The sequence below is a fragment of the Ahaetulla prasina genome, chromosome 6 (genome assembly GCF_028640845.1).
Source record: "Ahaetulla prasina isolate Xishuangbanna chromosome 6, ASM2864084v1, whole genome shotgun sequence".
In the NCBI taxonomy this organism is placed as follows: domain Eukaryota; kingdom Metazoa; phylum Chordata; class Lepidosauria; order Squamata; family Colubridae; genus Ahaetulla; species Ahaetulla prasina.
The window spans coordinates 20,297,693-20,325,402 of record NC_080544.1 but is presented as its reverse complement, the minus strand read 5'-3'; the positions used below and the strand labels follow the sequence as shown (position 1 = coordinate 20,325,402).

Below are 27,710 nucleotides of genomic sequence, written 5' to 3'. Positions count from 1 at the left end.
CCGCCAGTTGCGCCCCTTTCTAGACCGGGATGCCCTATGCACGGTCACTCATGCCCTTGTGACATCTCGTCTGGATTACTGCAATGCTCTCTACATGGGGCTCCCCTTGAAGAGCACCCGGAGGCTCCAGTTGGTCCAGAATGCGGCTGCGCAGGTGATAGAGGGAGCCCCTCGTGGCTCCCATGTGACACCTCTCCTGCGCAGACTGCACTGGCTACCTGTGGCCTTTCGGGTGCGCTTCAAGGTTTTGGTAATTATCTTTAAAGCGCTCCATGGCATTGGGCCGGGATACTTATGGGACCGTCTACTGCCACCGATTGCCTCCCACCGACCCGTTCGCTCTCACAGGCAGGGACTCCTCAGGGTGCCGTCAGCCAGGCAGTGCCGGCTGGCGACGCCCAGGGGAAGGGCCTTTTCTGTGGGGGATCCCGCCCTCTGGAACGAACTTCCCCCAGGACTTCATCAACTTCCTGACCTTCGGACCTTTCGCCACGAGCTTAAGACACATCTTTTCATTTGCGCAGGACTGGACTAGGATTTTAAATTTTAAATTTGGTTTTAATGGGGTTTTTATTATTCTATTGGGGTTTTAATATTCAGCCGTATGTAATAAGTTTTTTAATTGGGGTTTTAACTTGTATTTATGTACATTTTATGTGGCTGTTAACCGCCCTGAGTCCCTCGGGAGATAGGGCGGTATATAAATTTGATTAAATAAATAAATAAATAAATAAATATCCAACTTCTTAAAAACTTCCAGTGTTGGAGCATTCAACTTCTGGAGGCAAGTTGTTCCACTGATTAATTGTTCTCAGTGTCAGGAAATTTCTTCTTAGTTCTAAGTTGCTTCTCTCCTTGATTAGTTTCCACCCATTGCTTCTTGTTCTACCCTCAGGTGCTTGGGAGAATAGAATAGAATAGAATAGAATTTTTATTGGCCAAGTGTGATTGGACACACAAGGAATTTGCCTTGGTGCATATGCTCTCAGTGTACATAAAAGAAAAGATACGTTCATCAATGTACAACATTTACAACACAACTGATGGTCAGTATATCAATATAAATCATAAGGATTGCCAGCAACAAGTTACAGTCATACAGTCATAAGTGGAAAGAGATTGGTGATGGGAACTATGAGAAGATTAATAGTAGTGCAGATTCAGTAAATAGTTTGACAGTGTTGATGGAATTATTTGTTTGACTCCCTCTTCTTTGTGGCAGCCCCTGAGATATTGGAACACTGCTATCATGTCTCCCCTAGTCCTTCTTTTCATTAAAATAGACATTATATCTATCTATCATCCATATCTCTCTCTCTCTCTCTCTCTCTCTCTCTCTCTCTCTCTCTCTCTCTCTCTCTCTCATCTACCTACCTACCTACTGACCTACTTACCTACCTGTCTATTCATCCCTCACGTCTCTCCCTCCCTCTCTCTCTCTCTCATCAAACATCACTGAGCTAACCCAACCGTTTCCAAGATACGTTTGGCTACACTTCCCATCATCCACAGTCAGCAAGATAAGTATCTGTGTGGGTAGTTCTACCCATACTCTCATGTGCGTCCTTTTAAAACAAAAGAACACAATTAAAATACCAAAAAGGATCCATCCAATAGTGCTGATAATTAGCCAAGGCCATTTTTGAGACAGTTAGCTTTTCAGATATAGATATATATAATGAGCACCTGTTTTTTTTATAAAATTACTCTGCGGCAGGTCCTAAACCCCAGGAGAGGCTGCAGATGGTTTTACATTTGTAAGCCTGACCTCAACAGCTCTTCATTAATCTTAAATCAAGTGATGCTTCAGGAAGCAGCCAGCATTCTGTTCTAGTGCGCTGCGATCTTCCTATATGGCTGCAAACCAGAAAGATAATTAATTAGGGATTTTACTTTCCAGTTTTTTAAACTCTTCCAAACTTTTCAAGATATTGAAAAGATTTGGCTAAGGAAGGGACATATTTCTAGAATTCCTGTAACAATAAAAAAACAGGGAGGAGCACCAGATAAGATCCACTAAGTAGATTTTCCTGCCAATGGGATTTTCCCATGTATTTTACCAGGAAATGCAGATAGGGCAGACAAGCAATGTAAGTGCCCTCCTAAACATAGTCGTGTGCTCCGAAAACACTGGCGATGTCCATTTTTCAATCTGAATTCATGGTGGCCTAACCCTAAACCAGGGGTGAAATCCAGCAGGTTCTGACAGGTTCTGGAGAACCGGTAGCGGAAATTTTGCGTAGTTCGGAGAACCAGCAAATGCCACCTCTGGCTGGCCCCAGAGTGGGATAGGAATGGAGATTTTTCAATATCCTTCCCACAGGAGTGGGGAAGGAATGGGGATTTTGCAGTATCCTTCCCCTGCCACACCCATCAAGCCACGCCCACAGAACTGGTAGTAAAAAAACTTGGATTTCACCACTTCCCTAAACCTGAGTGGATTTTCCCGCCAATGGGGTTTTCCCATGTATTTTACCAGGATTCATGGAGGCATAACCCTAACCCTAAGTCCTCTGTGTACCCTGTTTTTGGCTGGCAGAGTGCTACTGGAGGCGGGGAAGCCAAAAACCGGCCCATTTTTGGCCTTCCCCACCTCTAGTAGCATTCTGCTGGTCAAAAATGTTGGTCTTATCTTCCAGTTCCAGCCCATGGGGCTCGCAAAATTAAGTCCTGAGCTTGTCCAGCGGGGGCTGGCGGGTGGGCGGGGTGATGTGGGCGGGGCAGCCTCATGGTCCCGCGCAGGCCAGATTAATGGCTTCAGCGGGTTTTATTCAGCCCATGGGCCATAATTTGAGGACCCCTGCACTGAGAGAAGCAACACAGTGGATGTTCTGTCCCCCTCTCCACCTCACAGAGAAGACGCAGAGACGCGTGTCCCACAGTCCTTTATATTTACAACAGACCTGACTTTCTGTAGTGGATGACAGACTTGGCAGCGACAGTGCAAAGGCCTGCCAAATTCCGAGTTCCTTATCTCTTACGGAGACAGAAGCCCACGTGTCCAAAATCCATTGCCAAGAGCTCACAGAAAAATCCTTTGCACAGTCCAAGCCTTTTAACTCCCAAACGACCGATCTGCAGTTCACACTTGGTAGCTTTTTGTCCGTCACAAGGGCCAGATGGCAACTCCACCTGCTTTTATCCCCTGTGGGGTGTGGCTCAGTGACTCAGCAATCTCTGGGCCTGCCACACCTCTTCCTTTGCTGCGCACACTTATCTTTTCATCGCTGCCTCGGGTCAATCCAGGACTGATCTTCAGCAGCTGGAATCTGAGGCGTTGCCAGGGAGGAGGAGGGTCCGGGAGAGGGAGGCCTTGTCAGCTCTTCCTCCTGGCCTGCAGCTGGAACCTGGGGCGGTGCCAGAGAGGAGGGTCCTGGAGAGGGAGGCCTTGTCGGCTCCTCCCCATCACTCTCAGTGGAGTCACACTGTGGATCTGTTCCCATAACATGCTTAAATGGGTTGATAGCGGGGTTTGTGGGTTTTGAGAATACCACAGGAGGGTTAGTTGGTATCATTCAGATAATTCCCCAGAGTTAAAATGTCGACCAACATATATCAAACACTGCACAGGTTAAATTAATCTCAGCTACTAGAACCTCTTATGGAATTCACTATCCATAAGGCTGCCAGTCCAAAACACTGCTTGGTTGCCCCGGGCAAAGAAGAAGATCCCTAGTGATATTGTAAAGTTGCTGAAATTCTCCTGGCATAATGATTTATGGGATATTAGATTAGTATATTGAAATTTTTACCTAGATACTAAAATGGAAATCTGATCTTCTGAGCCATTTGTAGGTGGATTTGACTAAGGAGCCAACACTGGGTTACTGTTTTTTTCGGAGTATAAGACACACTGGAGTATAAGATACACCTTACTTTTTGGGGAGGAAAGTAAGAAAAAAGCTGATTGGCAGGTGGATTGGCCTCCCGGAATACCCCCAATCAGCTGTTCCCAGAAGTGAATTTTAGCAACAGGTTCCTTGGTTGTGAGCTCTGTGCTTTGCTTTTTTTTGGCTTTTTTTCCTGCCACTGAAACTCTGTTTCAGAAAAAACTTTTTTTCTGCCTCTGAAAGCCTCTGAAACAGAACCTCAGAAAAAAAGCCTCTGAAGCTCTGTTTGGGGCTTTTTTTTCCTGAAGCTTAGTTTCTGATGCTTTTTTCAGCTTCTGAAACCTCCATTTGAGAAGCTGGGTGGGGTTACATTTGGTGTATAAGACACAGATTTCTGCCCTCTTTTTTGGGGGAAAAAGGTGCATCTTATACTCTGAAAAATACAGTTAAGTATTTTGTGAGAGCAGCACCAGAATATATGAGGAAGCTTCATGTTTGAAAAAAAAAGGACCAAAGATAGAATAGAATAGAATAGAATAGAATAGAATAGAATAGAATAGAATAGAATAGAATAGAATTTTTTATTGGCCAAGTGTGATTGGACACACAAGGAATTTGTCTTGGTGCATATGCTCTCAGTGTACATAAAAGAAAAGATACCTTCATCAAGAATCATAAGGTACATCACCTAATATGTTAAATATGTTAAATTGATACGTTCAAAGACAAAATTAGAGAGTTCCCCCAAATAGTCAGCGGAGAAATTGAGTGGCAGCTGATTAAAGAAAAGCATTCTGGCTGATGATATGGATACATTTCAATATTTGCTGCAGATCCTAACTGTTTTATCTGAAAGGAAAGGCTTGTATAAAGTTCCACGCAATTTCATTTTTAGAAAAAGTCATGCCATTTTAACAATAAGGTCTTAATCTGAGTTCAAGTCATTGTATGTTTTACATGCATTCTTGTGAATTCACCGCTAGTACCAAGTTGTTCTTAATTAGCTACTTGGGTCCTTTTGAGACCAGTGAAATATTGTTCCAATCATCGAATTAACTATCTGTTTCCCTTATAGCAATTTCATGCAGAATTTTAAATTATGTTAAAGAAACTATGCTTAATTGAGGCAGAATTAAAGAATAGAATAGAATAGAATTTTTTATTGGCCAAGTGTAATTGGACACATAAGGAATTTGTCTTGGTGCATATGCTCTCAGTGTACATAAAAGAAAAGATACGTTCATCAAGGTACAACATTTACACACAAATGATGGTCAATATATCAATATAAATCATAAGGATTACCAGCAACAAAGTTACAATCATAAGTGGAAAGAGATTGGTGATGGGAACGATGAGAAGATTAATAGTAGTGCAGATTTAGTAAATACTTTGACAGTGTTGAGGGAATTATTTGTTTAGCAGAGTGATGGCCTTTGGGAAAAAACTGTTCTTGTGTCTAGTTGTTCTGGTGTGCAGTGCTCTATAGCGTTGTTTTGAGGGTAGGAGTTGAAACAGTTTATGTCCAGGATGCGAGGGATCTGCAAATATTTTCACGGCCCTCTTCTTGATTCGTGCAGTATACAGGTCCTCAATGGAAGGCAGGTTGGTAGCAATTATTTTTTCTGCAGTTCTAATTATCCTCTGAAGTCTGTGTCTTTCTTGTTGGGTTGCAGAACCGAACCAGACAGTTATAGAGGTACAAATGACAGACTCAATAATTCCTCTGTAGAACTGAATCAGCAGCTCCTTGGGCAGTTTGAGCTTATTGAGTTGGCACAGAAAGAACATTCTTTGTTGTCCTTTTTTGATGATGTTTTTGATGTTAGCTGGCTTAGGGCCAGGGTATTTATGGGACCGCCTACTGCTACCGATTGCCTCCCACCGACCCGTGCGCTCGCATAGAGAGGGACTCCTCAGGGTGCTGTCCGCCAAGCAATGTCGGCTGGCGGCCCCCAGGGGAAGGGCCTTCTCTGTGGGGGCTCCCACCCTCTGGAATGAACTTCCCCCAGGACTTCGTCAACTGCCTGACCTTCGGACCTTTTGCCGCGAGTTGAAGACTTACTTGTTTATTCGCGCAGGACTGGCATAGAAATTTTAATAGTTTTTAATATTTGATATAAATTTTATGGGGTTTTTATGGTTTTAAATGGTTTTAATTTTGGCCGTATATCTAATAAGTTTTTTAACTATTGTTTTATTGTGTATATAATTGTTGTTTTACTTTGGCTGTGCACCGCCCTGAGTCCTTCGGGAGAAGGGCGGTATAAAAATCCAATAAATAAATAAATAAATAAATAATAAAATTTTAGATCTTGCGATATGATAGAACCTAGAAATTTGAAGGTTTCTACTGTTGATACTGTGTTGTCTAGTATTGTGAGAGGTGGAAGTATGGAAGGGTTTCTCCTAAAGTCTACCACCATTTCTACGGTTTTGAGTGTGTTCAGTTCCAGATTGTTTTGGTTGCACCACAAGGCTAGTCGTTCGACCTCTCGTCTATATGTGGATTCGTCATTGTCTCGAATGAGACCAATCACTGTTGTGTCATTTGCGAACTTCAGTAGCTTAACAGAGGCTACTCAGTGCAGAAAGTGTGTTGTGGTTTGGAACCAGACCAAGTAAAATCATTAAAATCATTAAAAGCAAAACAATTACCGTATATACTCGAATATAAGCCGATCCGAGTATAAGCCGAGGTCCCCAATTTTACCCCAAAAACTGGGGTAAACTGGGGACTCGAGTATAAGCCGAGGGTGGGAAATGAGGCACCTACCGGTTGGGGAAACCCTCCCTCCCTCAGCTGAGAAGGCTGGCGGCTCCCCCGCCCCGCCCTCTCACTGCACCCGCACGGCTTCCCCGTCCGCAAAATGTGAAAAATAAAAAACTCGAGTATAAGCCGTATATACCGGAGTATAAGCCGAGGGGCTTAAAAAAAAAACAAAACTCGAGTATAAGCCGTATAGACCCGAGTATAAGCCGAGGGGACGTTTTTCAGCACAAAAAACGTGCTGAAAAACTCGGCTTATACTCGAGTATATACGGTATACAAAATCTAATCTAAGATTATAGAAATTATAATTTTTTTAAAAATTGAGTGTTTTCCATAGGTGGAAATTAAGCACCTGCACTCAGCAGAGCTGGTGAAAAGCTTTTAGCTTGGGCTGAAGTGTGTTTGAATGCAAAGGAAAAATATTGAAAATAATGCTGCGTTTAGATAGGCTGCATTAATCTCTCAACAACAAAATGCCAGCATCTCTCAATTCAACGGACAAGTCTTTATTTCTATTATTATTTAAGATTTAATTTTCAGTTCGATTCACAGTCTGGGACTGGTAAAAACTTAACATTTCAAGTCGTAACCAAGGAACCAAGAGCTGTTCAGGTAGCGTCTGAGTATATAGGCAGTTTCAAGTAGGATGCTTTTTTGCAAATACTCAGGTTTTTTTAAAAAAAATATTATTATTATCTCTTTTATTAATTAAAAATGAAACTCAGTCAACTGAAGATTTAAAAATGTGTCACAAATACCATTGACTGGTGCTAATGAGTGATATGGGTTGCTGCCAGCATCCTAGGTATCAACCAAGTATCTTCTTAAAATATACCAAGTTCCGAGTAGTGCAGTTTTTTGCAGTTCCGCTGGTGTTATTGCAGGAAGCTACAATTTCTTGATGCGCTTTGTAAAATCCTTGGACATAGTACTAAGTGCCCCAATGACAATGTTCTGTCTCCCTCGCCTCAGTCCGAGCGATTACTTAATTAGCCGGGACTATCAGCTCTGGCAGCAAACTAGCGAGCGTCTGCCAAGTGACTCTGTTATCTCCCTTGATGCCGATGAGTCACCCAGGAACAAACAGTACTTCAGCTCTAGTTAAGCAGTTGATTTGCCTGCTACGAAGAGGCATAGCAGCCCTTACTGCTTTTATATCCTGTGGGGTGTGGCTCCGTGACTCAGCACTTCCTAGGCCTGCCCCACCCCTGCTTCTGTTGTTCCCGCCTCTCCTTTCTATGAAATCTAGGGTCCAGCCAGGCCTGATTGCCATCAGCTGGGTCTGGAGGCGTGGCCTGGGGGGGGAAAGAGTCAGGGGATGGAGGCCTCATTATCTCCTCCACCTGGCCTGCCTCTGGCTCCTGGAGCTGAGCCAGGGAAGCCGAGGTAAGTCCTGATGGCCCTTCCCCCTCACTTTTCAAGTCACTTTCTGGCAGGGGGCCCGGCTCGGGGGGCGCAGACACAACAGACAATGGGTATCACTGTTACATGTTTCATCCATAGCTGTGTAGTTTCGATGGCCAGGTCGCGATATTTCGTGATTTTTTCCAGTTCTTTTTCTTTGACTCTGGCATCTCCTGGTATAGCGATGTCAATAAATTGTAAGCTTTGGCCCTCAGCAACCACGATATCTGGTGGGTTATGTTCCCAATGACGATCTTTCTGTATTCGAAAGTCCCACGAGAGCTTCACTGTTTCATTTTCGATAACGTTTTCCACTTTGTCCTTCCATGACTTTTCGGATACAGGTATGTCGTATTTTTTACATAGTGACCAGTGGACTAATTTAGCACCTCGATCATGTCTAGCTTTGTAATCAATTTACACGATTTTGCTGCACTCACATATTAAGTGATTATTATTATTGTTGTTGTTGTTTACATGTCCACTTTACATGTCCACTTGTACAGCTTGTCTGCAAATGAAATAGCTCAAAGATGGACCAATTGTGTAATTCATAAATTACAATTATTATTTAGATAACTGGTTTGGTCCATTAAAAGCTTACTAAACATGCCTTTTTGACTTCAGGATCACCTTTATCTAACTGCTTGCAAATGGGGCACCCTGCTCCTTCCTTCCTTCCTTTCCTTGTCTTTGTTTTCTTTTGTTCATCAGAAGAGGGCAAAAATATTTAATTAGATTGGAGGCATTTATAATACCTTCTGGGCCATCTCAAGCCATAACGCTGGAAGCCCCTTCAGAGTTAATTCCCATCAGCTGGGCCTTCCCACCACCCGACATATGGGACCCACTTAGATGCCTCCAGCCAAAGGTGGGGCTTTCCTGCTGAGAAAACCCTAAGCGACCAAGCCGAAAAGCTCTCCGTGTCAGTAGTGGAGGTCAAAGCCAACAACCAAACAACATCTGGCATACTGTGCCAATTGGAAATCAATAAGACATGCTGAGTGGAAGGTTGTAATTTTATGCCTGTTTGCACAAGGAGATAAATTGGAATTAAAAAATAATAGGTCTGTGTCATCTGCCAGCACAATACTGTTATGATCACGGGTCCCTGAATGACAAGCCAGGCATTGGGCCAGGGCATTGCGTATAATGCTAAAGTCTCAATTCATAGGTTAACTTGAGTTTTTACATGAATCAGGAGGTCCAGTAACTGGAGGTAAGGCTGGGGCCGATAAAAACACCTGCCCAGTCTAGGTCCTTGTGATGGATTTCAGCTCATGCCTGCTACTATGCAGAAATCAAATTTGCTTTGTCACAAATAAGGTAACGGAAGGAGGGAGGGAAGAGCAATTGTATATTTGGGTGATGACCACCAAATGTTCTTTAAAGTGTGTCAAGCAGATGTATTGAGAATTGGAAGTAAAAAAAAAATCTGATAAAACACTATCTTCTCATTTGAAACATTTGGAACAAAGTAATGTCAATATATACTCCACTGTAAGAGAGATTCCCTGGATTTAATTTATAGAAATGATAATGAAACCAATCACTTTCTCTCATCTCAATTCACCTTATAGGGATGTTATGCAGAAAGTAGAGGATAGAGCATTGTACATATTCAGGGGTGGGCTTCAAAATTTTTAGCAAGGGGTTCTCTGCCCAGTTGCTGGGTGGGTGTGACCATAGTGGCATGGCTTATGCACCATAGAGGTGGGGGCGTTTTGCCTCCCAGGCTCTGAAGGCTTTCTCGAGCCTCCGGGAGGGCAAAAATATTTAATTAGATTGGAGGCATTTATAATACCTTCTGGGCCATCTCAAGCCATAACGCTGGAAGCCCCTTCAGAGTCAATTCCCATCAGCTGGGCCTTCCCACCACCCGACATATGGGACCCACTTAGACGCCTCCAGCCAAAGGTGGGGCTTTCCTGCTGAGAAAACCCTAAGCGACCAAGCCGAAAAGCTCTCCGTGTCAGTAGTGGAGGTCAAAGCCAACAACCAAACAACATCTGGCATACTGTGCCAATTGGAAATCAATAAGACATGCTGAGTGGAAGGTTGTAATTTTATGCCTGTTTGCACAAGGAGATAAATTGGAATTAAAAAATAATAGGTCTGTGTCATCTGCCAGCACAATACTGTTATGATCACGGGTCCCTGAATGACAAGCCAGGCATTGGGCCAAGGCATTGCGTATAATGCTAAAGTCTCAATTCATAGGTTAACTTGAGTTTTTACATGAATCAGGAGGTCCAGTAACTGGAGGTAAGGCTGGGGCCGATAAAAACACCTGCCCAGTCTAGGTCCTTGTGATGGATTTCAGCTCATGGCTGCTACTATGCAGAAATCAAATTTGCTTTGTCACAAATAAGGTAACGGAAGGAGGGAGGGAAGAGCAATTGTATATTTGGGTGATGACCACCAAATGTTCTTTAAAGTGTGTCAAGCAGATGTATTGAGAATTGGAAGTAAAAAAAAAATCTGATAAAACACTATCTTCTCATTTGAAACATTTGGAACAAAGTAATGTCAATATATACTCCACTGTAAGAGAGATTCCCTGGATTTAATTTATAGAAATGATAATGAAACCAATCACTTTCTCTCATCTCAATTCACCTTATAGGGATGTTATGCAGAAAGTAGAGGATAGAGCATTGTACATATTCAGGGGTGGGCTTCAAAATTTTTAGCAAGGGGTTCTCTGCCCAGTTGCTGGGTGGGTGTGACCATAGTGGCATGGCTTATGCACCATAGAGGTGGGGGGGGCGTTTTTGCCCTCCCCAGGCTCCGAAGGCTTTCCTCGAGCCTCCGGGAGGGCGAAAATGAGCCCATTTCTGGCCTTCTCGAACTTCCAGTAGGCCATTTTTTCGCCCTCCCCGAGCCACTGAGCACACCCTGCACTTAGCTGCATCCAAAACGGGCCATGTTGGGAGGGGAGGGGTGGGATGAGAGGGGTGGGGCCGGGCGGGCGGGGCCAGCCAGGAGTGGCATTTGGGGGGATTCTCCGAACTGCACAGAATCTTAGCTAGAGGTTCTCCCCAACCCCTGCGAACCCCCAGCAGCCCACCCCTGTATGCATTGCCTTGAGCTGTACAAAATAAGGATGGGACATAAATATCATCGTCATCGTCATCATCGTCATGCATTTTTTCCTCATTTTTGAGATCAATAAGCACATTTGCATGATCAAATGCAGCATCCGGGTGTAACTGGGCATGTTTCACATCTGCATTTATTGTATCTTCCTTTCTTATTTATTTATTTATTTTATTTATTTATTTTATTTGTCACACAGTATATATAAGCATAAGCATGTAATAACTATTCAATATATAAGCATATATATATAAGTATGAGAATGTAATAACTATATTAATTGGATATAGGGCCGGAATAGCTCAGGCTATAAGGAGCCTGTTATTAGAACACAGTAGCCTGCAATTACTGCAGGTTCAAGCCCGGCCCAAGGTTGACTCAGCCTTCCATCCTTTATAAGGTAGGTAAAATGAGGACCCAGATTGTTGGGGGGGCAATAAGTTGACTTTGTAAAATATACAAATAGAATGAGACTATTGCCTTATACACTGTAAGCCGCCCTGAGTCTTCGGAGAAGGGCGGGATATAAATGTAAAAAATAAAATAAATAAATAATAATATAACGAAAGGAAACAATAGGACAGGAACGGTAGGCACGCTTGTGCTCTTATACACGCCCCTTACAGACCTCTTAGAAATGGGGTGAGGTCAATAGTAGACAGTTTTTGGTTGAAGCTTTTGGGATTTTGGGAAGAGACCACAGAGTCAGGTAGTGTATTCCAAGTATTAACAATTCTATTACTGAAGTCATATTTTCTGCAATCAAGATTGGAGCGGTTAACATTAAGCTTAAATCTTTTGTGTGCTTGTGTATTGTTGCAATTGAAGCTGAAGTAGTCTTTGACAGGAAGGACATTGTAATAGATTATTCTATGAGTTAAACTCAGGTCATGTCGAAGGCGGCGGAGTTCTAAATTTTCTAAGCCCAGGATTTCAAGTCTGTGGCATAAGGTATTTTGTTGTAATCAGAGGAGTGGAAAACTCTTCTTGTAATGATAGACATACGGTACAAATTTAACACTTAATGATACAACACTTAATGATAGCCATAGGGTAAAAATAAGCAATCAGGAAACAATCAATATCAGTATAAATCGTAAGGATACAAGCAACAAAGTTACAGTCATAAGTGGAAAGAGATTGGTGATGGGAATGATGAGAAGTTTAATAGTAGTGCAGATTTAGTAAATAGTTTGACAGTGTTGAGGGAATTATTTGTTTAGCAGTGATGGTGTTTGGAAAAAAAATGTTCTTGTGTCTAGTTGTTCTGGTGTGCAGTGCTCTATAGCGTCGTTTTGAAGGTAGGAGTTGAAACAGTTCATGTCCAGGATGTGAGGGGTCTGTAAATATTTTCGCAGCCCTCTTCTTAATTCGTGCAGTATACAGGTCCTCAATGGAAGGCAGGTTGGTAGCCATTGTTTTTTCTGCAGTTCTAATGATCCTCTGAAGTCTGTGCCTGTCTTGTTGGGTTGCAGAACCAAACTTCACAAAAACCAACAGCTTTATGTCTTTCCTTTTACACATAACCAACAGGCTCAGCCACAGCTACAGATCTCACTGGGAAAATAATATGGAACCTAGAAGCATTTTTTTTTTGACCGGATGGAAGGCAAATAAAGATAAAAAAGGAATACGTGAGTTATTTTGTGGGAACAAGGGCAGGGGCCATACATAAATGGGAAAAATGCTGAAATTTGGAGATGCTCAGCCTTCTCTTCCCATTAACAAGCCCATTTAGGAAGCAGAATATAAAAAGTGGAATAACTGCGGCTAACAGGCTGGCCTCAGCATCTGTCATGTTGCAGATCACTAATGTTCAATTGAATCCTATTGTTTTCAGGTTATTCGACTCCATTCATTGTCATTGTGAAGGTTTAATCAACTGTTTGCAATCACGTGATGTTTTGGAGTCATAACTGGAACAATTGACCCTCAGTTTTAGATCAAAATACCGTGTTACAAAACTGAATGAAAACATGACTCGGGAACAAATAGCAATAATTTAATTAGTCCGGGAAATTATATTGTTTCACCTTAAACATCCATCACATTTTCAAGCGGGAAAGAAAAAAAATGGGGGGGGGGGAAATGACTTATTAAGAAGACCAATATATGCCCTGAAAGAAGAAAATAATATTTTCTGTTTCTTATTTAGAAATTCACCTGCCTTTCGCTGTCAATACCTACCTGTGACAAATAGATAGCATTCGTCTACTATTTGGAAAGCAGGCCGGCAAATCCCTTTCTGATGCTTTTGCAATGACATATTCCTCAAAACTATTGTTCAGCTATTCTTTGTAAGTAAAAACTCAACTTATCTTCTCTCTCTCTCTCCCTCTCTCTGCTTCTAATAAGCCGGTTGTGAGAATCTCCTGCTTCTTAGGTTTGTTTTGTTTCCTGCCTTATGGGTTCACACATAATAGCCCTTTCTCCGACCTACCCACCCTCTTCCCCCAGCACCTTATGGCAAGTGAGCAACCCAGCGATGTGTCAGGAAAGGTTTTTTGCTGAACTGCCGAAGCTGATTCATTGGGGGTGTGTGTGAAATTAGACCTTTGCTTAGTTGTGGCGATTCTTGTGGGGTCAGGCCAGACGCTGCTCCAGATGGCAAGTTGTCAAGTTAGACAGGCCTGGCTTTGGGAGATTTTTTCAAGAGACCCAGATTGCGATGTCAGGATTTTCCTGGACATGAGCATGCGCATCCCGTTCCCAGGGCAGCAAGGTGCTGGGAGAGAAGCAGAGGGCCACCCACCCACCTGCTGCAACCTGTTCATTTCCTGCTGCTGCTTCTATAAAGACTTCCCCGACTTGTGACTTGGGGCTCAGAGCTCAGGAGGCAGAAGCAGCAGAGCTCTCCTCGGCTGCTCTTTTTCTTCAGGTCACCCCGGATCTGAGATGGTCACTAGGGAAGATTTCTGTTAGAACTTTCTCCTTACCTGGCCTTCACAAGCAGTAACCCTGGTGCACCAAAACTCTTTGAGATGCAGTGAGCTCTCGTAATTTTCTTCCCGTTTTAAGTCGGGACCTTTGAAGGCGAAGATGCCACTTGCTTCTTTTCGAAGCGAGAGGAAATGAAGAAGACGACCCAAGATCCGAGCAAATGTTGGGGTGGGGGGGGGAACTCCAGATTTTGCTCTTGGTTTGTCCAAAACAGGGGCCACTTCATACCTATTTGAATGACGTAATTTGGGGAAGATGGTGCTTTTCACAGTAAGCCCATCTTCTTGAAGTTGAGGAAAGTATTTTCTCTTAAAGACCTATCGCAAGCAGCTTTTTTTTTTTTTTTTAAATCGCTTCAGCAAAAGCTTCCCCCATGAAACCTTGCAAGCCAAACCCTAAGGAGACTCCTAGTGCAGATGCTGGCTTCCCCTGCAGCAGTCAGTCAAGCTGCGCAGCGAAAGGCAGCTCTGACCGGCTGGAGAACGCCGCCAAACGCAGGCTGGCTGCCAACGCCAGGGAAAGGAGAAGAATGCAGGGGCTCAACATGGCCTTTGACCACCTCCGCAAAGTGGTCCCCCAGTGGGGGCAAGACAAAAAGCTCTCCAAGTACGAGACTCTTCAGATGGCGCTCAGTTACATCATGGCCCTGACAAGGATCCTGGCTGAAGCCGAGAGGTTCAGCGCACAGAAAGGCTGGATTAACTTTCAGGAGGAGCATTTTCACGCTTGTACGGGTCAGAAGGCGGCTGCGGAGACCGAGCCGTACGCTCCCAGACTTTTCCACTTCCAGCCTGATCACTTCTAAGTTTATCAACTAGATCGTCGTGGATCTGGGACAAACTCGTTTTCTCATTCTTGTAAAACTGGGCAACGAGAACTTGAACAGCCCTATGAGGTAAATCACCAGTTGTGGTACTCTTGATCTCGTTTCATTTCATCTTTGGAACAAATTGATTCTAATTCATCGGCTGCCTGTTGGAGGAGATAATTTCCCCCCTTCCTAGTGGTTACCTGTGAAATATGTACAATATCTTCAGGTTGCATTATTTTGACGTTACGAAATTATTTTTTTGGGGGGGGGGTGTAGTTATACGTATCTGAACTACCATGACGTCTGTTTTCACAATGATATGTTGAAGAAAACAAAGCAGGATAAATAGTAACAATAACAGCAACAACAAAATTAATCCAGTTTTTATATACGGCATGCATGGACAAATTTGGTTATTGGAGAATGTAAGTGACTATTTAATCAGAATGATTAGATATTCAAATCTCCATTAATTCTTAAATTGACAGTGTATTTTATTTTGTTTCTTCATCAGTGGTATATTATATAACGGAAACTAGAAATGATATTCTTTAGTCCTCAAAGAAGTAACTTCCTTAAACTTTGTAAGTTTGTCCTTATAGGTTCTTCTAAACCAAACTGTGCAAGTTTCACTGACCTTACAACTTGCAATTTCTCAGAGTGTAAACCTAGAATGAAGCTAATTTCAGTTATAGTCTTTAGAGTGTTTAAATATTCTGTATGCTGCTATGAAGTTTAAACAATGCTACATCTTGATGTAAGATGCTTGTGTGAAAATAATTTTTTTACAATTTGTGATTCATAATAAGCTTGATTTTTTTTTACATTGTTTCATTTCTTTTACAGTGTAAAAAGTTTTGTAAAATATAAATAAACACATTTTTTTCACATATAAAACGTCTGTTATTAAAAGCATCCTATCTTGGGAGCTAGGTATGCTCTATCAGAGGAAAGGTTCTGGCCATTCTTTTAGATGGATAACATACATAAAAAAGGAAATCATTAATTGTTTTGGAGGCATTATGGTTGTAAATGATTAAAGCCATGGACGAAGACTGGGTGACACAAACTGAAATCCGTCCTCATTCATGGAAATTAACCAGGTGATTTTTAAATAGTCACTCTTACTTAACCCAACTGGTGGGACTGTTGTTGTGGATGGATATTGGAGTAAAAATTGCTGCATTCTCAGAGGAAAAGAGACTTAAATCTGAATTTAATCCTTGTCAGGGATATCTGCAGAGTGGATCATTCCCTTGCTCTATTGGTTGGCTGCCTGTAGCTCTATGATCAGGTCAATTGAATCACAAGCATTGGGAGAGGACACTGAGGGGTTCCAGACAAGTCACTTCTATCTTATTGCTGATTAAAGTAAGAATTTTTGCTAGTAGACAAGCTCAGCTTGGGGATTCTTTTCCCATGTCCCCTTAAAGCCAAATAACCAATGCCTGGCTGATTCCCATGGCCAAATGAGCCAGCAAGAAATTGATTTCATGGATTTTAGCTTGTGCAGTGTGATGGGTATATTTCTGCCTGAAGGAATATGAAAAAAAGAGAGAGAGAGAGAGAGAGAGAGAGAGAGAGAGACAGTTGTCTTTTGCCATCCACGGACTTTACCAAAAGGCTAAAAAAATATTTAAACATCTTAAAAGGAAGAGAAGCAGCTAGCGAAGTGGTAGAGCACACACATTTCAAAACCAGGTTGAGAATCCATTTTACTTGAAACATGATGATATTTGGCATCATAGCGCTGGTTATGACCAATAAATCACTTTATAGCAGGGGTGGGCAACTGTGACCAATGTACTGCGACTCCCAGAATTCTTGAGCTGGCCATGCTGAGCCATTCTGGCTCAGGAATTCTGGGAGTCGAAGTCCACAGGTCGTAGAATTGCCATAGTTCGCCATCCCTGCTTTATAGAATAGTCTGTCATGCTGGAGGACTTCAATTTAGGCTCAGCTAAATAATAATAGCCTTTATTGTCATTGTACATCGTATACCACGAAATTGGTTTAGCCTCTACAGGTGTAATACATATTCACTCCACTGTAAGCCCAGGAGCTCAATACCGCAGCGTCTACACGTGCCACCATCTTGGGCCTTACCTAAACCAATGAACTCAGTTTAAAGATACAAAGAAGACTAAATAAACATGCAAATAACTACAGTGCATATTGGTCTCCCACAGGGGTGAAATCCAGCAGGTTCTGACAGATTCTGGAGAACCGGTAGTGGAAATTTTGAGTAGTTTGGAGAACCGGCAAATACCACTTCTGGCTGGCCCCAGAGTGGAGTGGGAATGGAGATTTTGCTGTATCCTTCGCCTGGAATGGGGTGAGAATGGAGATTTTGCAGTATTGTTCTCCTGCCACGCCCACCAAGCCATACCACACCCACCAAGCCACACCCACAGAACCGGTAGTAAAAAAATTTGGATTTCATCATTGATCTCCCACAAGATCAGCATAGTACTACTATGTGGGAAGTTCCTCTCTTCCCACAAGATCAGCATACTACTATATCTTTGAGATCTGGTCACAGTGTGATTTCATGGTGACAGGTTCCTATCTGATTTCTACCTTGTCACCACGCAAGTCAATCCAACTTGCTACTACAAAGATACTTTAGGCAGTTCACATAGATTGTATTTATGGGAAATATTATAGAATTGGGAGCAAAGGCAGCTCATGTGTGTTTGAGAGGTAACTTATTCCACCACTCTATTTGTATGAGCTGTGAATAAATAAATAAATAAATAAAGATCAGCATAGTACTACTATGTGGAAGACTCCAACTCCCAGAATTCTAGTTGAGATCTGGTCACAGTGTGATTTCATGGTGACAGGTTCCTATCTGATTTCTACCTTGTCACCACGCAAGTCAATCCAACTTGCTACTACAAAGATACTTTAGGCAGTTCACATAGATTGTATTTATGGGAAATATTATAGAATTGGGAGCAAAGGCAGCTCATGTGTGTTTGAGAGGTAACTTATTCCACCACTCTATTTTACCCTGAGCTGGGAATGGACTCGATCAAGGGTCTCCAACCTTGGCAACTTGAAGACTTGTAGACTCCAACTCCCAGAATTCTGGGAGTTGAAGTCCACAAGTCTTCAAGTTGCCATGGTTGGAGACCCCTGAACTAGATGATCTTGGGAAGTCCCTATACAGGTAGTCCTCAACTTAAACCCTTTGTTTAGTGACCATTTGAAGTTACAACAGCACTGAAAAAAGGAACTTATGACTGTTTTTCATACTTATGACCGTTTGCAGCAAACACTCGGTAACTGGTTCATATTTATGACGGTTGCAGCGTCCTAGGCGGTCATGTGATCACCTTTTGTGACCTTGGTAGCCATTGTTTTTTCTGCAGTTCTAATGATCCTCTGAAGTCTGTGTCTTTCTTGTTGGGTTGCAGAACCCAACCAGACAGTTATAGAGGTGCAGATGACAGACTCAATGATTCCTGTGTAGAACTGGATCAGCAGCTGCTGATAGAGTCATGCTGTAATACTGTTATGCCCAAATCCTGATACTGTTGTGCCCAAATCCAAGTTCAGTGAAGATGTTTGGCTGTGTTGCCCTGAGTTTCTCTCTCGCTTGCTTTGATGCCAGTCCCCCTTAAAATTCTCAAACACCCTCAAAAGTAGCGATCGTCCACTGCTTCCTGCTGCTAGACACAGAACAGTGCAATTGTTCTTAAATTACAGGAATACTATTTAAGCCTCTCCTTCATCCCAGCCAGGACTAAACACAAAGCAAACCGTTTCATCCTTTCTGGCCTCCCTCAGCTGCTTGTAGAATCTGGATTATGAAGGTCAGGAAATCTACCTCCTTGTGTGATTCATACCTCCTCCTCCTCCTCCTCATTATTATTATTATTATTATTATTAATTTTTATTATTATTATTATTATTATTAAATTTATTTATTTTTCATCAAGCATGTATTTTATGACAGATACAAGTGCAAACATAATTATAAATACATGTAAAGGGTACGAATAAAAGAAAACTTTAGGACAGGGACGGTAGGCACGCTGGTGCACTTATGCACGCCCCTTACAGACCTCTTAGGAATGGGGTGAGGTCGACAGTAGACAGTCTAAGGTTAAAGTTTTGGGCATTTGGGGAAGAAACTACAGAGTCAGGTAGTGCATTCCAGGCGTTGACAACTCTGTTACTGAAGTCGTAATTTCTGCAGTCTAGTTTTGCATCGGTTTACCATGAGTTTGTATCTATTGTGTGCTCTTGTATTGTTTCCCTATATCATTAAGTGTTATACCTTAGAATTCTTGATGAACGTATCTTTTCTTTTATGTACACTGAAAGCATATGCACCAAGACAAATTCCTTGTGTGTCCAATCACACTTGGCCAATAAAGAATTCTATTCTATCCTCTGATGAAAAAAACAGACAAATTTGTTTCTCTAATGGCAAGTGTTTATTTAAAACAGATATATTTAAGCTGACTATATTTGGGACTCTGAAGCTCAGAAAAGTTGCTCCTGTAACTACAAGGATGGGTGAGGCCACCACGAAATTCCAGGGCTACAGGTTACAGTGAGAAACAGAAAATCATCCCCAGAGTAGGAAATCACAGAACACTTCTGTGCTATTGTCCCAAAACTTCTTTGGGTGCATCCATATTGTTACCAGGAATTGTGCTAAACTCAAGGGAATGCTTAAATTTATTATGACATTACATCAGGAAACTGATTTAAGCTTTGGCTGCTCTGTACAGGATAGACGAATATCTTGGACCAGAGGTCTCCAAACTTGGCAACTGTATGATTTGTGGACTTCAACTCCCAGAATTCCTCAGCCGGCTTTGGTGGCTGAGGAATTCTGGGAGTGGAAGTCCACAAATCTTAAAGTTGCCAAGGTTGGAGACCTCTGCCTTGGACAGAGCCAAGGTAATGCAGAGATAATTCCTCATACTGTATGCTGTTGGGAAAAAGGGAGAGTTACTGATTTGCTTAGGACAGCAGCAGACAAGACTGCTTGTCTGACCCTGCCCCATCTATTCTCTGCCTCCCGAGTCCCAGCTGATTGGGACGGAATGGAGATTTTACAGTATCCTTCTCCTGCCACGCCCACCAAGCCACGCCTACAGAACAGGTAGTAAATTTTTTTTGAAACCCACCACTGCAGAGCCCCACATTTTTCCATCTATAAGACATCCCCATGTATAGGACAAACCCCCTCCCCCATTTTTCTTACCCAAAATTCAGAAATCAATATTTTAAGCAATTGGAAGTTTCGCTCGTGAGGCTGGTTTGCAGAGATAGGGTATCGGCAGTTTCACCAACTAAAAATGGAGGGGCGTCTTATACACGGGGTGGCCGAGAGAAGAACCTCTCGGCCACCCCGTGTATAAGATGCCCCTCCATTTTTGGGTAAATATTTTTCAGTAAAAGTGTCGTCTTAAATACAGAAAAATATGGTATATGTTTTGGTGTTTGGGTGCAATTCTTCTTCTTCAAGGTGATGATCAATGATGAGACTTCCTTGGAGAATGTCTCCAAATGCACATTCTGTAGCCAAACGAGGCACGGGGCCTTGAGGACAACAGGATTGTCTTCAGATCTGCACACGGAAACTATCTTTGGGGTGTGAGTCACCCTCATTAAGGGAGAACACAGGTGTTCCATGCCCGCTTCAATGGATATCATCTGTTATCATGACTTGCACTCTAAAGACAACCTGGAAAAAGCCTTTGGCTCTGTAATATTTTGGATAACAGTTCCCCAGGGACACAGGCAAAGAGATAGTTGTATAATGCCACTCTGAAGCATTTATTCAATGGATGAGGAAAAACACATTTGCTGAACAGTTTGGCATTTTTCATTATATGCATTTAAAATATACTTTAGAACATACTGCTCATTCCCCTCCCTCTTTCCCTCAAAGATATGTACCTTATATATTACTAGGATTAAAAACCCATTTTAATGGAAAAAATAACAACTTCATATTGGTAGAATGTAAGGCCATTGAGTTGTGCAACACATACTTCATTTAACAGGTAGGAAATTTCATTTGATTTCCCATCTATATTAATTCAGGTATTGATTAAACTGGATAGAGGAAGTCATTTTTTACCACACAGAACAGTGTCTTGCTGTGAATTTTACAACAGTTCCCTATATATATTATACTGTGCCTTTCTATGACACAAATCAAGAGTTTATAACAAAGCAGTTGTGGATCAATTGATCTATTATTTTTTTTAAAAAATATTTTTACATCAGAAATAAGAAGACAATGGTGCTATCATTTATTATATTTGTACTTTGCTGACTTATATGAGAAACATGAAGATTCCAAGTGACTCCCCAGGATTATTTGTGGTGAATCCATTTTTTCAAATGTTCACTAAGATTTCTACAGAATATGCCCATTGTTACATTTTTGAAGTTGTGCTTTCACACAGCGATACTTCATGGTTGGTTTCACTGAAAAAGGCTTTCTAAATTCGGCGCTGGTATACTGCATGTGAAACAATCTCAAAGCACAAAAGCATTTTCTTTGCTTTGTAGTATCCTCTTACACACAAAAAAGGGTTTTTTTAGAGTACTTTGGATTCTCTAATCTTTTATTGGAATTTATTAGGTTCAGAAAACGAACCAGAGTCCCAATAAATATATTAATAGAAGAATGTGGACATGCTTTTCAGCAGTGTTTCACAACTTTCACAACTTTAACGTGTGGCAGTGGTGGGCTTCAAATTTTTTTACTACTGGTTCTGTGGGTGTGGCTTGGTGGGCGTGGCATGGCTTGGTGGGTGTGGCTTGGTGGCCATGGCAGGGGAAGGATACTGTGAAATCTCCATTCCCTCTCCACCCCAGGGGGAGGATACTGCAAAATCCCCATTTCCTCCCGATCAGCTGGGACTTGGGAGGCAGAGAATAGATGGGGGCGGGGCCAGTCAGAATTTTTACAACCGGTTTTCCGTACTACTCAAAATTTCCGCTACCGGTTTTCCAGAACTGGTCAGAACCTGCTGAAACCCACCTCTGATGTGTGGACTTCTAGAATTCCCCATTCAGCATGACTGGTTGAGGAATTCTGGGAGTTGAAGTCCACCTGTCTTAAAGTTACAACGGTTGAGAAACACTGCTTTGTAGAAGCTCTTGGGCTCCATCCAATCCTGAATGCACTTTCATTCAAGCCATGCATTTCTTTTCCTCGCTTCCTTTTTTGCCTTCATCCTGTTCTATAGCGCTCCACCTCTTTTAAGCAGACTGAATGGCTTATGAAAGATATGATTTGATTATGATAGTGAATATTCTTCCAGGGACTGATACCCATTTATTCTAGCTTCCCTGGTTTGGAAGCACACAGATCTACTCACCATCCGTATTAAGTCAGCAAGGATTAAAAAAAAAAAAGATTTATTTTGCTTCCATGAGCTTTCTTTCCTGGTGGGAATTTGTAGGAATGACTTTGGCTGAATAAAAGGAAAGAACTTGTTTCTAGTGCAAAGTTTAGGTTCTAGTTTATGAAATAAAAAAAAGAGAAATGAAGCTGTCTTCTGCAAGAAGAAAAGTCTGGAAATTCTGAAAGATATTGTCTTTCAGCAATATCAATAGCCACAATGACCTTTTTTTTCACATACATCTACCTATTCAGTTGATTTGATATCAATTATACATGTTAAGGAAGGGCTATTTTCTATATGCCAGTTTGTCTTGGCTAAATTCTGCTGGGTCCAACACTGATCAAATGGCAAGGAATTGCTGTTGTGTAAATGTCCATGTGTGGGTTTTTTTGGAATATTTTCATTAAATAATCATTAAACTTGAAAACACACACACATATTCCCTGTACTACAGGAGATATATATGTTTTCACAAATGTACATCAATACATGACCATGACCATTAACCAGTGATATTCATTCATTTATATCTGATTCTTCAGGCATACTCAAATTTTCTCCTGGCACATTTTCCATATGAAAGTAGACTATTTTTTTTATTTTTACAAACCTGTGGGAAGTTGCATGACTTCAGTGAATCCTTATGCTGCTGAAATACATTATTGTTCTCACATAACGCTTTCTATTTTCTTTGCCATCGTATTTCTGTTTAAGCTACCTGGGTACAAGAACAGTATTTCTTTTAATACTTAAGGGATGTCTTCAATCTTTCTTTATAATATGAACCTGTCCAAACAGATTTTTACAACTCTTGTTTGGAACCGTTGTCTTGATCAAAATTTAGAAGAGAACCTTCTCATATTCTGCTCAGTTGGGAAGCTTCAATTGCCTCTATAAGAGCATTTGGGATTTTAATGAAACAGCTTGATCTCATGGCAATCACACATTAACTTAGAGCTTTATTACTCAACCGTGTCAACTTGAAGAGGTGCGGACGCCAACTCCCAGAATTCCCCAGCCAGTATGCTGGGGAATTCTGGAAATTGGCATGCGCATCTCTTCAAGTTGACAAGGTTGAGTAATCCAGATTTAGATTCCGGCTTCATTTATAACAAAGCAGAGAAGATGCTTTCCGGGGCACCAGGCCTTCCTAGGAACAAGATACTAACTTCTGATAACTAGGAAGAAATGACAGAAGTCAGAGAAACGTTATTCCCAGGGTCAACAGTTACTGGAAATCTCATACAGATAGTCCTCGACCTATGACCACGTGCTTAATGACCATTCAAAATTATGATGGTGCTGAAAAAAAATTGTCTTATGACAGCCAGCCCTTGCATTTACAATTGTCACAGTGTCCCTGTGGACATTTAATGGAAGTTTGGGCATTTGGTAACCGGCAAGTATTTATGCTAGTTGCAGCATCTTGATGTCATGTAAATGCAATTTGTGACCTCGTAGTGGGCTTCCCACAACCAAGTCAATGGGAAAATCCATATTTGCTTAATGACAATGGTGATTCACTTAACAACTGTGGGAAAAAGGTCATGAAATCAGGGGTGACTTATTTAATGACAGCATCACTTAGCAACAGATATACTGGTCCCATGGGTGGTCATTTGTTGAAGTCTACTTGTATTATTTTGATGAGGTCACTTTCTCTTCATTCAAATTTCTTTTTAAGGCACATACCTCTCAGGATGGGGTCTCCGATCTGGAATTCTCCAGCTGCATGAGGATTATAACTTTCAGCATGCTGTAGCCCCAAATACATGGAAGACACTAGTGAGAAAAACTACTTAAACCAGGTTTCCCCTTTCTGAATGTGTGGTGACTACAGCTTCCTAGAAAATCTCCTTTTCTATCTCACCCAGAAACAGCCCAGTTTCTGCTGGGGGGGTTCGCAGGGGTTCGGGAGAACCTCTAGCTAAGATTCTGTGCAGTTCGGAGAACCCCCCAAATCCCATTCCTGGCTGCCCCTCCTCCCAGGAGTCCCCACGTGGCCCGTTTTGGATGCAGGTAAGTGCAGGGTGCACGCGGAAGAACTCCAGAAGGCCTCCAGAGCCTGGGGAGGCCGTTTTTGCCCTCCCAGAGGCTCAAGGAAAGCCTCCAGAGCCCAGGGAGGGCAAAAAGGACCCCCCCGCCACGGTGCAGAAGGCTGACTAGGCCACGCCCACCATGGCCATGCCCACCCAGCAAGTGGGCAGAGAAACCCTTGCTAAAATTTTTGAAGCCCATCCCTGAAACACCCCAAAAAGAAAATAGGCTTGGATTGGATTATAAAATGCCGTAATTAATGCCAGTGAGTTCCTAGTAATAGTGCAAAGTTCAAAATACTTTAATCCTGAGTTGGATTTCAATTTAGTTGTAGTTTTTCAGAGGATTGAGACTTCGTTTAAAATATATAGCCAATAACTATTCACTGCTAATAATACCCAGTATTACAAAGTTCTTTGGCAAATCTGATGGAAATAATTGTATTCTTTCACAGTGAAATTAGCATCATATATCTGAGTTATAGCTTAAGCATAAAAATGCCCAGTGGTGGGATTCAGCCAGTTCGCACCACTTCGGGAGAACCAGTTGTTAACTTTCTGAACAGTTTGGCAAACTGGTTGTTAGAAGAAATCATTAGGACAGAGAACCGGTTGTTAAATTACTTGAATCCCACCACTGAAAATGCTAATATGTATTTCAAACTTTAATAGGTCTTCATTTAGAATATTGAATAAAAGCAGAATGCAATAAAACTGGTTAATTGCATATACTGATTTATATCATGTGCTAACAAAACCTCTTTGCTTTATGGCCTCTGAATTATTTGTTTTAAATATGGGAGGTCAATCAATATCCGACATGAATGACGTTTGATTGTTAAGTTTGGACTAAATGATAATTCCTTTTTCTTTAATTGGTGTCATCTACAGATGAATTTTATTCTCGGTACAATGACCTCTGAATGCTCAAAATGAGGAAAAATAGAGGTGAGGTTGTTGTAAAGGAATAGGATTATCACCAAGTAGGAAAAAAAAATGCAATAATTCAGACCCAACCATGCCTGCAAGAAGGCTATAATTTAAAGGGAATATCCTAACCCATTTTGATAATAGGTATGTATATATGCAGGTTATGTAGAATTCTGAAGATAGGAAAAAAAATCCTATCTAAAGGCCAAAGAAACAAAAACAATATGCAAGGCATTTTTGTTTTTGTTCAAATATTGATTTCTAAATATGGAAAAAGAAAAAAAAATAAGCATGCTTTAAAATGTATCTACCATTGGGAGCTGTGGGATGACTATAATATGGGCTTTGTGGTACATAAGCTGTTTTATAGCTAATTGCAGTATGATCCTATACATATTCCTCAGAAGTAAGGCTCTTATAGTTGAGTGGACTTACTTTAAGGTAAGCGTATGCCTGCAGCCTAACAACAGGGCACCTTAACACTAATATTAAGAGCCCTCTTCGGGTGCAAGGTACATGAGTATAAGAGTCACTCTTTTAAAAACTTCTATTGTTTGGAAGCAGTTTCTATCTGAAATGCTACATTTATCTAATTTTGGGTTGGCTAATTATTTCATTTGTATGAATTCTTAGCAAACTGATCAATCACAGTTTTATTTTTTTGGCATTGGATCTGTGTTTTGTGATTACCAAGCCACCCTTAAAACATAGTATTCAAAATCAGAGATTTAGAAGTGTGTGTGTAGGGGATCCAAAAAGTAAGATGGCGTCATGGGAGATTGGTGGAAACCACCATCTTGACTTTTTCGAGCTTCTTTCCCTTTCCAGATGCCCCTGCGTTTGGTTTCTCCTTCCTCAGAATGACTACCATTGCTGCAAAGGTCCATCTTGTTACCTTTTAGACAGCTATCCAAATCTTAACCAAGTGCCTGTTTCACTGCCTTAAAATCTTAGCAGGAAAATCGGCACATCTATTATTAGTTTTTTTACTTTTTTAACAGCTGAAAACTAGGTCACTTTTCTTCATCACCCGCGGAACAAAAGTAACACAGCACAAAAGTTGTCACGGGATATTCTATCCCACGACAGCTGCGTGGTATGATCTGCACTGAAATCTCGGCGCTCAAGATCTTTACTGTCTTTCAATGATACTAGCTGTAAACCTTAAATGTTTCAGCGTGTCTCCTTCTGTTCCTTTTCACAGTTCTAGTATTGCTTTATTTTCAGGGAGAATGTGAACGTTTTTTTCCTTACAGTTCTTCACTTTCTACCACAGGCTGGGAGGGAGAGGAAAAGCGTGCTGAATTCTCGACTGTGGAGAAAGCAGAGAATATGTCGATTCCTTGTCCAGTGAGGTGTGTATACCGGGTGTTGCCTGAGCGAAATTTGATTGGCTGAGATATCTGTTGATGCCACTGAGCTGGAGCAAAAATAATAATAATAATAATAATAATGGCATGAATATAAGATATGACTATTGAGCATCTCTTTTAGCTTCTGAGCATTTATTTATTTATTTATTTTGTCAAACACTTATTAAATAATACATATAAGTATAAGCATGAATTGAATACATAAAATGAATACAACTAAAGGGAACATTAGGGCAGGGACGGTAGGCACGCTGGTGCTCTGATGCACGACCCTTAGAGACCTCTTAGGAATGGGGTGAGGTCAACAATAGAAAGTCTTAGGTTAAGGTTTTGGGGATTTTGGGATGAGACCACGGAGTCTGGTACTACATTCCAGGCATTATGGGCCTCTGGTGGCTCAACAGACTAAGTAGTCTGTTATTAACACAGCTGCTTGCAATTACTGGAAGTTCAAGTCCCACCAGGCCCAAGGTTGACTCAGCCTTCCATCCTTTATAAGGTAGGTAAAATGAGGACCCAGATTGTTGGGGGCAATAAAAGCTGATTTTGTATATAATATACAAATGGATGAAGACTATTGCTTAACACAATGTGAGCCGCCCTGAGTCTTTGGAGAAGGGCGGGATATAAATTCAAATAAAAAAATAAATAAATTAACTCTGTTTACTGAAGTCATATTTTCTGCAATCAAGATTGGAGCGGTTCACTTTAAGTTTGAATCTATTGTGTGCTTGTGTATTGTTGTGGTTGAAGCTGAAGTAGTCATTGACAGGAAGGACATTGTAGCAGATGATTTTATGAGCTATGCTCAGGTCATACCGAAGGCAGCGTAGTTCTAAATTTTCTAAACCCAGAATTTCAAGTCTGGTAGCATAAGGTATTTTGTTGCGTGTCCACCACATATGATAATACGATCCTGGTAACTGGTGACACTTCCAACATTTAGCTGATTTATCTTTAAACATTTTTGCCAATTTTTCAGGAGGCATATGCCATCTATAGAACATTTTATATTGATTATATGCAGTGGACATTGTTAATTTATAATTCCTTTCCCATAACTGTTGCCATCTATCTAGATCAATTGAATATCCAAAGTTTTTTACACAGGCTATCATTGTTTCCT

General features: G+C 41.4%; 2 protein-coding genes across 9 annotated transcripts in view; one reads left to right on the top strand and one right to left on the bottom strand.

The window, feature by feature from the left end:
* The first annotated feature begins 14,396 nt into the window (after positions 1–14,396).
* On the top strand, positions 14,397–15,772 carry ATOH7 (atonal bHLH transcription factor 7). Its single transcript, XM_058188832.1, has one exon. It carries the CDS (start codon positions 14,420–14,422, stop codon positions 14,849–14,851), a length of 432 nt encoding a protein of 143 aa, XP_058044815.1. The 5' UTR covers positions 14,397–14,419; the 3' UTR covers positions 14,852–15,772.
* Positions 15,773–20,272: 4,500 nt separating this feature from the next.
* The window catches only part of MYPN (myopalladin), a 134,506-nt gene continuing 127,068 nt past the window's right edge, over positions 20,273–27,710 (bottom strand). For all 8 annotated transcript variants that reach the window (XM_058189467.1, XM_058189473.1, XM_058189469.1 and 5 more), the window contains one exon: positions 20,273–26,631. In XM_058189467.1, the coding sequence (XP_058045450.1) occupies positions 26,462–26,631 (170 nt within the window). In that variant the 3' untranslated portion in view covers positions 20,273–26,461. The remainder of the gene's footprint in view (positions 26,632–27,710) is intronic.

What these genes read in the sequence shown, in the direction of transcription:
- ATOH7 (XM_058188832.1), top strand. Translation starts at nt 14,420, where the DNA reads ATGAAACCTTGCAAGCCAAACCCTAAGGAGACTCCTAGTGCAGATGCT.